This window comes from Pristis pectinata, chromosome 37, assembly GCF_009764475.1.
Source record: "Pristis pectinata isolate sPriPec2 chromosome 37, sPriPec2.1.pri, whole genome shotgun sequence".
NCBI classification, from domain to species: domain Eukaryota; kingdom Metazoa; phylum Chordata; class Chondrichthyes; order Rhinopristiformes; family Pristidae; genus Pristis; species Pristis pectinata.
In genome coordinates this window covers 13,966,337-13,979,939 of record NC_067440.1, presented here as the reverse complement: position 1 = coordinate 13,979,939, position 13,603 = coordinate 13,966,337, and the positions used below count along the sequence as shown (strand labels likewise).

Sequence of the window (13,603 nt, the reverse complement as noted above, 5' to 3'; positions counted from 1 at the left end):
AGTCTGCAGATGACACTAAAATAGGTGGTATAGTGGGCAATGAAGAAGGTTATCAAAAATTACAGGGGGTCTTGATCAGCCGAGGAATGGCAAATGGAGTTCAATTCGGATAAGTGCGAGGTGATGCATTTTGGAAAGTGAACGGCAGGGCCCGGGGGAGTGTTGTAGAACAGGGGAAACTTGGAGTATAGGTACGTGGTTCACTGAAAGTGGAGACAGGATGGTGAAGAAACTTTGTGACACACTAGCCTTCATCAGTCAGGGCATTGAGTATAAAAGTTGGGAGGTCACAGTGCGGTTTTACGGGATGCTGGTGAGGCCGCTCTGGGAGTATGTGTTCAGTTTTGGTCGCCCTGCTATAGGAAAGACGTGGTTAAACTGGAAAGAGTGCAGAGAAGATTTACCAGGATGGTCCCAGGACTTGAGGGACTGAGTTATAGGGAGAGGTTGGATAGGCTGGGACTTTATTCCTTGGAGCGTAGGAGACTGAGGTGATCTTATAGAGGTGTATAAAATCATGGGGGGTGGGGGTGGGGAGCATAGATTGGCTGAATGCACTCAAGCTTTTTCCCCGAGGAATCAAGAACTTGACGACATAGGCTTTTCAGGGAAAGATTTAATAAGAACTTGAGGGGCAACTTTTTTTTTTACACGAAGTGTGGTATCTATGTGGAATCAGCTTCCAGAGGAAGTGGTTAGGACAGGTACAATAACAACATTTAAAAGACAGTTGAATAGATACATGGATAGGAAAGGTTTAGAAGGTTATGGGCCAAATGCTGGCAAATGGGACTAACTTGGATGGACATCTTGGTCAGCATTGACCAGTTGGGCCGAAGGGCCTGTTTCCGTGCTGCATACTCTATGGGAACCGATCTGTCAAATGGAGTGTAATGTGAGAAAATGTGAAATTGTCCATGTTGGCAGGAAAAAAAAATGATTTGAGCGGTGAGGGATCTGGGGATCCCACAAAAGACTCGTATGCAGATACAGCAAGTCGTCAGAAAAGCTCCCAGTGTTGTTGTCTACCACTGGGAGACGTGAATGCCGACGTATGCTTCAGTTACATGAGCTTTCCTGGGAGCTGAGTTTTTGGAACTCTCAGGGTGGTGGAAATAAAGACTTGGAATGTTCTGAAGGCAGAGGGAGGGAGATCCTTGATGGGGGGGGGGGGGGAAGTCCTGGGGTAGGCAGGCTGTGGGGTTGAGTTGGATCAGCTGTGATTTTATTCAATGGCGTAACAGGTTGGACAGGCAGAGTGGCCTCCTGCTCCCCCTTTGTATGTTTGTGCATGAAATTATAATTGTTGTAGCTGGGCCAGGAAAGGTCAGGGAGAGGAAAGGTGACCCCGGTGTGCGGGGGGTGGGGACAGACCCCAGTGTACGGGTGGGTGGGGGGGGAGGAGGTGGTAGGATGCGGAGACAGGTGGGGACTGATCCCAGTGAACGGGGGGGAGGAGCGGAGACAGGTGGGGACTGATCCCAGTGGACAGAGGGGGATGGGGCATGAGCCAGCAAAGCTGGGAAATGGGATATATTTTATTGAACTTGAACCGGAAAGACAAGGGAAATGTAATGTGTTGATATTGACCACGGCACCGGACAGAGTGATGATTAATGACCAGTTGTAGATGGAAGTTCAATGATTAACGGCTGGCTGCAGATGGAATTAGTGTTGGATGTGGAGTGAGGGAGGGGCAAGAGGTCCCAGACACTGTTCCTGCCAGCTGTACCCGCTGAACAATTGGAGGAGATGATCGAGGAAGCAATTCAGCCACGTTGCAGGATAGTTGAGGAAGTAAATTCCTGATCCGTGTAATTGGGAATATCCTCCATAGATCCTTGCGATTACTGGAATTCTGCCCCTTCCCAACACCTCCCATACAAAGAACAAAGGGGAGGGGGAGACAGGCCCCTCAGACACTGTCTGCCACTGGGGGAGGGGGAGACGGGTGTCTCTGTGGGAGCAATGTGCCACGTGAGCAGGAACCCCGGCTGGTTTCCCTCCCTGACCCAGGAGTCACAGAGTGTAGAACAGTGTGGCATAGGCCCTTCGACTGAACTAATTAAACTAGTAATTAAATGCCAAACTACTGCCTACACAATGTCCGTCTCCCTCCATTCTCTGCACATTCATGTGCCTCTTTCATATCTGCCTTCACCCCCCCACCCCCCACATTCCAGGCACCCACCACTGTGTGTGTGTATGTAGTTAAAAAAAAATTCCCCTGCACATCTCCTTTGAACGCCCCCTCTCACCTTAAATACATGCCCTCTAGCATTAGACATTTCAACCCTGGGAAGAGCTACCAGCTATCTATATATATCCCTCTCATAATTTTAAGAAACTCCCCTCAGCGTCCGCCGCTCCAGAGAAAACAACCCAAGTTTGTCCAACCTCTCCTTATAGCACACGCCCTCTAATCCAAGCAGCATCCTGGTGAAACTCTTCTGCACCCTCTCCGAAGCCTCCAGATCTTTTCTATAATGGGGTGATAAGAATTGAATGCAATCCTCCAGATGTATTCAGTTACATCAACAGTAGGGAGAGACTAGGTCCTCTTGAAGCCCATCAGGGCCACCTATGTGTGGAGCCACAGGAGATGGCTGAGATTTTTAATGTCTATTTCTCCTTTGTGTTTAATAAGGAGAATGTCATGGATGCCAAAAAACTGAGGGTAATAAGTAGTGAGGGACTGGATCACAGGCTTATTACGAGGAAGGAGGGATTTGCAGCCTTGAACCACATTAAGGTGGGCAAATCCCCGGGCTGACCAAGTGCACCCCCAGACCTCATGGGAGGTCAGGGAAGAAATCGCAGAGGGCCTTGTAGAGAGATTTGCTTCGTCGTTAGCCACTGGTGAAGTTCCAAAAGGCTAGAAGGTGGCCAATGTTGTTCCATTGTTCAAGACGGGTAGCAAGGACAGGCCAGGGAACTACAGGCCGGTGAGGGAAGTTACTGGAGGGAATTCTGAGGGACAAGATCTACCACCACTTGGATAGCCAAGGCCTGATCAGGAATTATCAGCATGGTTTTGTACGTGGGAGGTCATGTCTGATGAATCTTTTGCAGTTTTTTGAAGAGATAACTAGGGGGATAGATGAAGGTAGGGCAGTGAATGTTGTCTCTATGGACTTTAGTAAGGCCTTTGACAAGGTTCTGCATGGCAGGCTGACCTGGAAGCTTAGGTCGCATGGGATTCAGGGGGAACTAGAGAGGTTGATTCGGAATTGGCTTGATGATAGGAAGCAGAGGGTGATGGTTGAAGGTCGGTTCTCCGACTGGAGGCCTGTGACTAGTGGGGTGCCCCAGGGGTCAGTGTTGGGACCTCTGTTATTAATAACATATGTAAATGATTTGGATGTGAATGTACATGACATGCTTAGCAAGTTTGCTGATGACATTAAATTGGGGGGTCTTGTTGATAGTGAAGCAGGTTACAATAAATTACAGAGAGATCTTGATCAGTTAGGGAGATGGGTTGACGAATGGCAAATTGTTTGCAACTTAGATAAGTGTGAGGTGATGCAGTTTGGACAATCAAACCAGGGTAGGACTTGTACAGTGAATGGCAGGGCACTGATGAGTGTTGTGGAACAGAGGGACCTGTGAGTACCAGTGCACAGCTTGCTGAAAGCAGCCCTGCAGGTAGACAGGGTGGTGCAGAAGGCGTTTAGCTCACTGGCCTTCATCAGTCAGGGCATCGGGTTTAGGAGTCGGGACTTTATGTTGCAGTTATACAAGTCGTTGGTGAGCCCACACTTGGAGTATTGTGTACAGTTTTGGTCACCCTGTTATAGGAAAGACACTGTCAAGCTGGAGAGGGTGCAGAAGATATTTACGAGGATGTTGCCTGGACTGGAGGGCCTGAGGTATGGGGAGAGGTTGGCCTCACTGGATCTTTATTTCCTTGGAGTGTAGGAGAATGAGGGGTGACCTCACTGAAGTTTTTAAAGTCATAGTGGGTATGGATAAGGTGGACGGTCATAGTCTTTTCCCCAGGGTTGGGGAGTCCATAACTAGAGGGCACAGATACAAGACGAGGGGAGAGATTTAGAAGAGGCCTTAGAGGTAACTTGTTTACACAGAGGGTGGTCAGTACCTGGAACGAGCTGCCAGAGGAAGTGGTCGAGGCAGGTACAATTGCAACATTGAAGAGGCATTTGGATAGGTACATGGAGGGGAGGGGCTTGGATGGTCGTAGGCCGAACCCGGGCAACTGGGACCAGCAGGGAGGATGCAGTGGTCGGCATGCACCAGTTGGGCCAAAGGGCCTGTTTCTGTGCTGTATGACTCTGTGGCCTAACTAGAGCTTTATAAAGCCGCAATGCAACTTCCCAATGCCTCGACTAATGAAGGCATGCATTACCACACGCTGCCTTTACCGCTTTCGGGGAGCTCTGAACTTGGACCCCAAGATCCCTCTGCACTGTTGAGGGTTTTGCCCTTTACATACTTCAAATTTATCTACAGCACAGAAACAGGCCCTTCTGCCCATCCGGTCCATGCTGAACAAGGTGCCTATCTAAGCCAGTCCCATTTGCCCATGTTTGGCCCATATCCCTCTGAAACCTTCCCTATCCATGTACCTGTCCCAAGGGCCTTTTAAACATTATAACTGTTGCCACATCTCCCACTTCCTCTGGCAGCTCGGTCCACACACCCACCTCCCTCTGTGTGGAAAACTTACCCCTCAGGTCCCTGTATCCCGTCTCACCTTAAACCTGTGCCCTCTAGTTTTAGACTCCCCTATCTGTGCCCCACTGTCCTGGCCCCTGTTCCCAGTTGGGGGGGGGGGGGGCTGGGAGAGATGGGGGGTGTGGGTTCCTGGACCAGAGCTGCTGCCCTGCGGAATTCTCTGCTCCATTGCCACAAACAGATGCAGCAACAGCTGCCGGTGTATTTTTGAAGTATGACGGGAGCTTGGCTGTGAGCTTGGAGATACGGGATTCGTCCCCCGCTGAGGGAAGGGGCTGGAACTGGCTCTGAAACAGCCCCCGACCCCAACGTCTGCTCAGGGCTGCCCACACCCGAGAGCACGAGTCCCTTGTCTGCTGAGTGTAGCTGCTACCCCCTCCCACATATGGCTGTTCACAGAAGTGGGGCGGGGGGGGGCCGCTCCTGGCCTTGGTGCAGTCAGTGAAGAGGTGTCCACCATGCCCTGCTCCCCAGAGAGGACATCCAAGTCAGGCTCACAGTGCCCAGGCTGCTCACCTTTCCCACTGAGCCCTCTAGCCCTCTTGCAGCCCACCTGTGGGGCTTCACCTTCTCGTGGCCGTGCCTCATTCTCTGATCCTGTAGGTCAGTCTCCTGTCCCCACCCCACTGCCCCTTCCCCACTTGGACCGGGCTGGTTAAACTCTAACCCTCTGGTTACCTGGTTAAGCTGCAGTGAACCAGATAACCAGCAGCCCCTCAGCATCCCTGGTGTGTGGACCCTGTGCAGGAGTTCAGTGGGTGGTGAGAGGGAGCTGAGGGTCTGACCAGCAGCTCCTGGGAACCAGACCCCTGCCCCTGTTGGTGACCTGGGGAGTAGGCATTGGGGGGGATTGCAGGCATGGACTCTGACACGTCACCGTGAGGTGGGGGGAGTCAGGGACACGGACCCCGACACGCCACTGTGAGGTGGGGGGAGTCAGGGACACAGACCCTGTCCCAGTACAGTGCGGGGGGAATCGATGTCACACACACCCCTTCCCCCCCCCCCCCCTTCTGTCGGTCTGTCACGGTGTGGGGGCACCTCCAGGGGCTGCAGCCTTTCCAGAGGTGACCTTGTGATGTACAACTGTCTCCTGGACCAGTGTCCCTGGAGCTGATGGGTGGGTGGGAGGTTCTGCACCCTGGGGTACTGTGACTACACCCAGTGGTATGTTGCCCAACCACCCCTTGTGCCCATGTCTGTCTGTGTCTGGGGTGGGATCAGCTCAGCGTCTTCCACCCTCCTGCTTTGGGGGGGGGGGGAGGGAGGTGGGGGGGGGGGAGGGAGGTGGGTGGGGGGGGGGAGGGGAGGGGGAGGTGGGGGAGGGGAGGGGGGGGAGGGAAGGGGGGGTGGGGGGGAGGGGTGGAGGGGGGGATGGGAGGGGGAGGGGGGGAGGGGAGGGGGTGGGGGGGGAGGAGGGGAGGTGGTTTCGTGAGGATCACCTCACAGGAATCGGTGGAGGGTCTGGTCTGATTGTGGGGTGGGGCACAGAAATGAAGGGGTGGGGTGGGGCAGGCAGGGGGGGGGTGAAACACTGCTTTGTTTCTGGGAGCTTACTGTGCACAAATTGACTGCTGCATCTCAGTGACCAAAGGCCTTCCCTGGCTGTGGGTGGTGGGGAAGGTGCAGGACTGACTGCCGTGTCTCAGTAGGGACGTTGGAGCGGAGATGGTGCAGAGCCGGTTGGTCGAGCCTGGCTCTGGGGTGGTTCCAGCCTCGAAAGGAGTCATTGTGCCCACTGTTCATCCACAAACAAAGCCAGCTCTGTGTCAGTGCAGAGAGCCCGGGAGGGAGGGAGCACTGAGGTTCCTGCTGCGGAATGCACATATTTATCCTACAGCAATGAGTTGTATAACCTCTGACCCACACCACTGGCATTGGCCATTTGGGCAGTCTGCCAACGTCCACTGAGTCTAACCTTTGACCTCAGCCAGTGGGAAAGGCACTGTTGTTCAGGGGAGCATGCCCCTCTCTGGGAAGTAGGTAGAAGCCGTCGGGATGAGGGAGACTGGTCTGGAGCAGCAAACGTTTCAGTTCCAACATCAAGACAAGTTCCACGTTCCTTTGGAAGTAATGTTACAACTTTTCCCATAGTTGCCTTCTGGGAGGAAGTGATATCTGTACACTCCCTCAATTGTTTCCTTCAAGAATTTCCTCACTTGACACGTTGGATACAACCTTAGATGCAGAGTGAAGCTCCCTCCGCACCGTCCCATCCCACACTCCCGGGGTCGGACACAGAGTGAAGCTCCCTCCGCACCGTCCCATCACACACTCCTGGGGTCAGACACAGGGTGAAGCTCCCTCCGCACCGTCCCATCACACACTCCCGGGGTCAGACACAGGGTGAAGCTCCCTCCGCACCGTCCCATCACACACTCCTGGGGTCAGACACAGGGTGAAGCTCCCTCCGCACCGTCCCATCACACACTCCTGGGGTCAGACACAGGGTGAAGCTCCCTCCGCACCGTCCCATCACACACTCCTGGGGTCAGACACGGGGTGAAGCTCCCTCACACACTGCCATTGCAGGGACAGTGCTGGTTAGATACAACAATGTCGGGATTGGTTAATGAGTATACTGTGAGGGAGACTGGTTTGGAGCAGCAAACGTTTCAGTTCCAACATCAAGACAAGTTCCACGTTCCTTTGGAAGTAATGTTACAACTTTTCCCATAGTTGCCTTCTGGGAGGAAGTGATATCTGTACACTCCCTCAATTGTTTCCTTCAAGAATTTCCTCACTTGACACGTTGGATACAACCTTAGATGCAGAGTGAAGCTCCCTCCGCACCGTCCCATCACACACTCCTGGGGTCAGACACAGAGTGAAGCTCCCTTGGTAAGGCCACATTTAAAGTACTGTGCACAGTTTTGGTCTCAGCCAAGAAAGGATATACTTGGTATAGAGGGAGTACTGCGGAGATTACCAGACATTTCGAGGATGGTAGGTTTGCCCAATGGGATGGGATCAGTAGATTGGGACTGTTTTCTCTGGAGTTTAAGAGAATGAGAAATGTCACTGAAATTTCTTCCAGGGCTGTGCAGGGAGGCGTTCCTGAGGCTGAGGCACCCTCTGTCCCTGACCACCATGGGGAGGGGCTCGGTGTGTGGTGGGGGAACGGGGAGGGGCTCGGGGTGAAGGCGTTGTTTCCGTCTGGGTCCGTGGCGTTACTTGACTGGATCCACCTCTCCCCAATGCTGCAGATCTGTCAAGGAACCGTCTGTCAGAGGTCCCGGAGGAGATCTGCCAGTACATCTCGCTGGAAGTGCTGAACCTCTACCACAATTGTGTGCGGTCCATCCCCGCCTCCATCGCCAACCTCCAGTCACTCACCTACCTCAACGTCAGGTGAGCAGCACCTTACACCTGGGGGCCTCAGACATAATCCCCGCTGCTAAAGGTGTCTGTACAGCAGCTTCAACGTGAAGCCGCACTGTTGTACAGCAGGGAACAGGACCTTCGGCCCACCGAGTCCATGCCAACCATGATGGCGGTCTAACCCCCTCTGCCTGCACATGGTCCATCTCCCTCCATCCCCGGCCTGTTCACGTCTCTGTCTAAATCCCTCTTCAACACTGCTGTTGTATCTGCCTCCAGCACCTCCCCTGGCAGCCCGTTCCAGGCACCCACCACTCCCTGTGTAATTAAAATAACCTGTTGGAAATCTCTTAAATTTTCCCCTCTCACCTTAAGCCTTAGCTCTCTGGTATTTTATATTTCCACCTGGGAAACAGATTCTGTCTACTCTATCTGTGCCTCTCATAACCTTATAAACCCCTCTCAGGTCTCCCTTCAGCCTCCGCCGCTGCAGAGAGAACAGCCCAAGTTTGTCCAACCTCTCCTCATAGCTCATGCCCTCTAATCCAGGCAGGGTCCTGGTGAACCTCTCCTGCACCCCCTCCAAAGCCCCCTTGTCCTCCCTGTAAGGGGGCAACCAGAACCGCACACATCAGTCCAGATGTGACGTAACCAAAGTTTTGTACAGTTGCAACGTGACTTCCTCACTTTTATCCTCAATGTCCCGACCAACACAGGCAAGCGCGCCGTTCACCTTGTTTGGGAAGGATGTGCAGAATGTACGCCGTTCCTCTGATTACTCCGTCTGTGACCCTCACTTGATTCAATCCATGTTTTCTCTGCTCCGAAGGAAACGAGCCCAGCCTCCCTGACCTTTCCGCCCAGGCACCATCCTCATAAATCTGCTCTGCACCTTCTCCAGTGCAGTGTGGTCTCTCCTGTTTGTGATCGGTGTGTGAGTGAATGCAGAGTCTGAAGCGTGGATGAGTGTGTGAATCATCAGGTTGTGCATTATCGCGCATGCAGGAAGGTGTGTGTGAACCGGTGAGAGTGTGCAACATTAGTGTTTGCACGTATTAACATACGTATAAGTCAGTGAACTGCAGTTGTCTCCAGTATGTGACTGTTCACCTCATCCTCTTGCCAAGAATACTTCGAGCAAGTATCTTAAACCTCTGCCCCTGCTTGTTACCCTCTCTGCTAAAGAAAGACCTGTGTTCACTCTCTCAAACCTCTGCAACCTTTGTTACATCACCCGTCAGACCCCTTTGTTCCAAAGAAAACAGCCCCAGTAAATAGTTTCCTCAGCTATAGATCTGTGGAGTTGGTAAACCCTCCGCACCCTCTCTGGGGCTGTGGTGAGGCAGCTGTGTACAGTGTTGTACACCACTGTCCCCGTCCCTCTGCCCTGTTGAAGCTCATTCTCCTTCCCTGTAAAGGATTCATTTCTGCTGCTACCCTGCACAGTGATTCCTGGGTTAGAGAGAGGAGGGAGGAATTCAGTCAAGGTTCCTGCTCCCGATCACTGCCCAGTGACCCCAGGGTTAGGTATGGTTTCTGCTTCTGATTCCTGGGTTACAGGGCGTTTCAGCTAGGGTTCCTGTTCAGGATCCTCGCCCATAGACCCATGAGTTAGAGAGTGTGGGGGATCATCCTGTGTTCCAGATCCTGACCTCTGACTGAGGGGGTGATTCGTCAGGTGGTGGTGCCTCAGTTGTGTGCGCGGTGGGTGAGAGGGGTGTTGCTTTGGGGTGCGAAGGCCACTTCATTCAGCCTGTGCTGTTCCCTCAGTCGCAGCCACCTCTGTGCCTTGCCCGCCTACCTGTGCAGCCTGCCCCTCAAAGTGCTCATCGCCAGTAACAACAAGCTCACCTCACTGCCCTCTGACATCGGCTGCTTCCGGCAGCTCCGCGAGCTGGTAAGTCCATCTCACGCTGGGTCCCCTGGGGAAGGGGAGGGGGCTGGCATCCTCAAGTCTTGGTCAGGGGGTGTCTGCATGGGGGAGGGGTCCAATCCCCGGAACTGGGGCTGTGTTCTTAGGAGAACCCCTGATGAATTGACCTGGTCCCGGAGCTCATTCCCGATGGTGGCGCGCCCCCCCCTCCTCCCCGGCGGTCCCTGGGACGTGGCGCCCCCCCACCATCCCTCCCGGGTCTGTCTCGGGGCTGACAGGCTTTGCCTTTTCTCCACTCATTCCGTCTTGTTGCCATGGGAACCCGGTGGGACCCCCGAGTCTGTGGGATATGGGGAACGGTCCCACCCAGACCCACAACTTCACCTCATTTTGTGGTACGTTATAGACACGAGATCTTCCCTCAGCTTCCCCCACGTGTCCCCCCCCCCCCCCCCCCCCCCCCCGGGTCCCCGTAACCCCCTGCAGCCTCAGTGTAATGGATGGTTTCCCGGTGCAGGATGTGAGTTGCAACGAAATCCAGAGCCTCCCTCCGCAGATCGGCAACCTGGAGTCACTGCGGGACCTCAACGTGCGACGCAACCAGCTGGACCGGCTGCCGGAGGGTGAGTGTTTTCCCCCCCTGCGCGTCCTGCGACTCCCCCCACCCACCTCCCGTGTCTCCTCCCACCCCCCCCCTTTCCTGGGTGTGACGTGCTCTCTCTCTCTTTCTCCACCCAGAAATCGCAGAGCTGCCACTTGTTCGACTCGATTTCTCCTGTAACAAGGTCACTCGCATTCCCGTTTGTTACAGACACCTCCGGCACCTGCAGAACATCTTACTGGACAACAACCCATTACAGTCCCCACCTGCACAGGTAAACACAGCAGAGCTTCACGCTATCTGCCCTCCGCTCCCTACCCCGGGAGTGTGTGATGGGACGGTGTGGAGGGAGCTTCACTCATTACGTTGTGTGTGTAAAAAAAAAAAATCTCCTCTCACTCCCTGCAGGTCTGCACTAAAGGGAAGATCCATATATTTAAATACTTGAACATTGAAGCTTGTAAGATTGTGCCGGACCTGACAGACTTGGATCGAGCTTTGCGTCCCCAGGGCTTCAGTTCCTGGTGAGTGCGGACCCTGGGCCTGTCCCTGTGCACGGGGTGGGCTATTGGTCGGGACTCAGAAAATGAAAGGTGGGGGGGATAATTTTAAAAAAGCTCAGGGACCTGGGTGAGGTCTAAAGTGAATACTCCTCGTCAGCATTCACCCGGGGGAGACACTGAGGGACAGGAGGAACCTGTGCCTGGAAAGGCAGGGCCTCCTTGGAGAGGGTTAGTGTGGCTTTGTTAGTGGGGGATCCTGTCTGACCAGTTGGATTGAATGAATGGTTGGGCTCTGAGGAACAGAGGGAGGTTGGGGTACAAGTCCAAGGGTCCCTGAAGGTAGTGGCAGAGGTGGAGGGGGTGGTGAAGATGTGTGGAGCACTTGCCTTCATTAGCTGGGGCACCGTATAGGAGCAGGGAGATTGTGGCACATGTTATAAATACTTTGCACAGGGCACAGCTGTCGTACGGTGTACGGCTGTGGTCGCCACACTCGTGGGAGGGCGCCGAGGGGATACCTCAGGACATCCATGCGATGGAGTGTTTCAGTCACAAGAAGAGGCTGGGGGGACCTGATACAACACTGTGAGGGGCGTGGATAGGGTGGGCAGTGGGGAACATCTCCCTGTAGCAGAGGTTACAGGTTTGGAGGGGGAGGGGAAGAGGTTTGGAGGGGACCTGGGGGGGGGGGGGGGTTTGTAACCTGGTAGGCACTGCCGGAGGGAGGTTATCCAGATCACAGGGGCAGAGAAGGTTTGGACCGAGGGCTGGAGAACGGTGGGCACAGATGGGATGGGCTGTCGGTTGGGGGGGGGGAGGGGGAGGGGGCTAGTCCCTCCACGAGCCCCTGTTCCTGTAGATTGTGTCTGATGCCTTCACCCACCCCTCCATCTTGGTTCCGGAACCTTCTGTCATCCAGCCCAAACCCAACAAAAGTGGGGTGGCTGCCCCGGCCCCTCCACCCTCCAAGGGTGCCTCCTCAGCAGGCTGATCTCCCCACATGGACCACCACTAGTCCCCCCCCCCCCAGTGTGCTGGGAGCGGAACCCACATCTAACCCCTGCCTTGTGCCCCCAGCCTCTCCGATGACTTGTGCCCCAACCACCAGCGCAGCGGCCTGGACTCAGGATTTAACAGTGTGGACAGCGGCAGCAAGAGGTGGTCTGGGAACGAGGTGAGTCCCACAGGGGACCGAGACCCCCGCGGGGGGGGATGGGGGTGTTCCTGCCATCGGCAGTGGGGGTGCGGTGGAACTCACAGCTACTGGGTGGCGGTGGAGGGGTAAACGGTCGGGGGGGGGGGGGGTTCCACAGTGGGATCTGCCCCCTGACCCAGTGGAGAGGGGGGTATCCTGGGCAGAGCTGGGTATTGGTTGGGGGGGGCGAGGGGGTGGGGTTTGGGAGGTGCTGGTCACAGCTTCTGCTTCCTGTTGTGTCTGCACGGGCCCCTAGTCTGTGTGCGCAGTGTGCGCGGGCCGCCGGTCTGTGCAGCGTGGTTGCAGCCGGTGTATGCCCGCTGTGTGCAATGTGTGCGGGCCCCCGGTATGTGCAGCGTGGTACCAGCCGGTGTGTGCAGTGTACGCAGGCCCCCAGTGTGTGCAGCGCGGTCCTGGTCCGTGTAAGAGCACTGGGGCACCTGGTCTCACGGATCCCTGTCTGTCCACAGTCCACAGACGAGTTCACTGACCTGTCACTCCGGATGGTGGAGATATCCCGGGAGCAGCGGCAGCTGAGGGGGAGCCAGACGCCCAGACGCACAGAGGATGGAGGAGGTGAGGAGGGGTGGCCCGCTGCTGCTCGGCCCATCGTGCTGCTGGATGCTCCGAGTTCTCCAGCCGTCCCACTGCCCTCGTCCATCCTGTTCTCTGATGGAGCTCCCAGTGTGGAGCCATTCTATTCCCGGCCCCTGCCCCCCCCCCCAAGTCCTCCTGACCCCTCTGTTCTGTGCCCACCCTCCTGCCTCAGGAACAGCACCCCCCCCCCCCCCCCCCCCATCAAACCACTTTCACCTCCCAACTCCCCTGTGAAATCTCTGTGGGTGGCACAGTTGTGGAGCTGAGACCCAGGTCAGTCCTCACCACCTGCTCTGTGTGGGTCCCTCTTTAGCCCAGGACCCACCACCCCCCACCAATGCAGGCTCAGAGAAGCAGTCCTGACACTGACGGCGGGGATGTGATTGTGTGTCGGGGGAGCGGGACATGTCCTGGTTCCAGATGGACGGGGGGGTTGACCAGTCGTCAGTCGGTCAGGTTGGGACGTCCCCTGTGTGACTGGGAGCCGAGGACTCGCACCAGAGACGAGGAGGGTGGGAGACACTGACCTGATGCTGTCCGTCTCCTCTCAGTCTGGACGAGTTGTGTTCAGAGGAAAGTTAATGTTACCGGTGCAGCGGTTAGTGCTGCTGTCTCACAGCTCCCGGTTCGATACCGACCTCGGGTGCTGTCTGTGTGGAGTTTGCACGCTCCCCCTGTGACCACGTGGGATTCCCCCGGGTGCTCCAGTTACCTCCCACATCACAAAGACGTGCGGGCTGGTGGGTTAATTGCCCCCGGTGAGGGGTAGAATCTGGGTGGAGTGGATGGGAATGTGGGGAGAATAAAATGGGATC

The 13,603-nt window shown here is 55.3% G+C and overlaps 1 protein-coding gene across 2 annotated transcripts in view; it reads left to right on the top strand.

The window, feature by feature from the left end:
• The window catches only part of LOC127586610 (leucine-rich repeat and calponin homology domain-containing protein 4-like), a 37,431-nt gene that overhangs the window by 12,024 nt on the left and 11,804 nt on the right, over positions 1-13,603 (top strand). For both annotated transcript variants that reach the window (XM_052044718.1, XM_052044717.1), the window contains exons 2-8: positions 7,905-8,049; positions 9,790-9,916; positions 10,410-10,515; positions 10,631-10,767; positions 10,902-11,017; positions 12,074-12,170; positions 12,662-12,767. In XM_052044718.1, the coding sequence (XP_051900678.1) occupies positions 7,905-8,049; positions 9,790-9,916; positions 10,410-10,515; positions 10,631-10,767; positions 10,902-11,017; positions 12,074-12,170; positions 12,662-12,767 (834 nt within the window). The remainder of the gene's footprint in view (positions 1-7,904; positions 8,050-9,789; positions 9,917-10,409; positions 10,516-10,630; positions 10,768-10,901; positions 11,018-12,073; positions 12,171-12,661; positions 12,768-13,603) is intronic.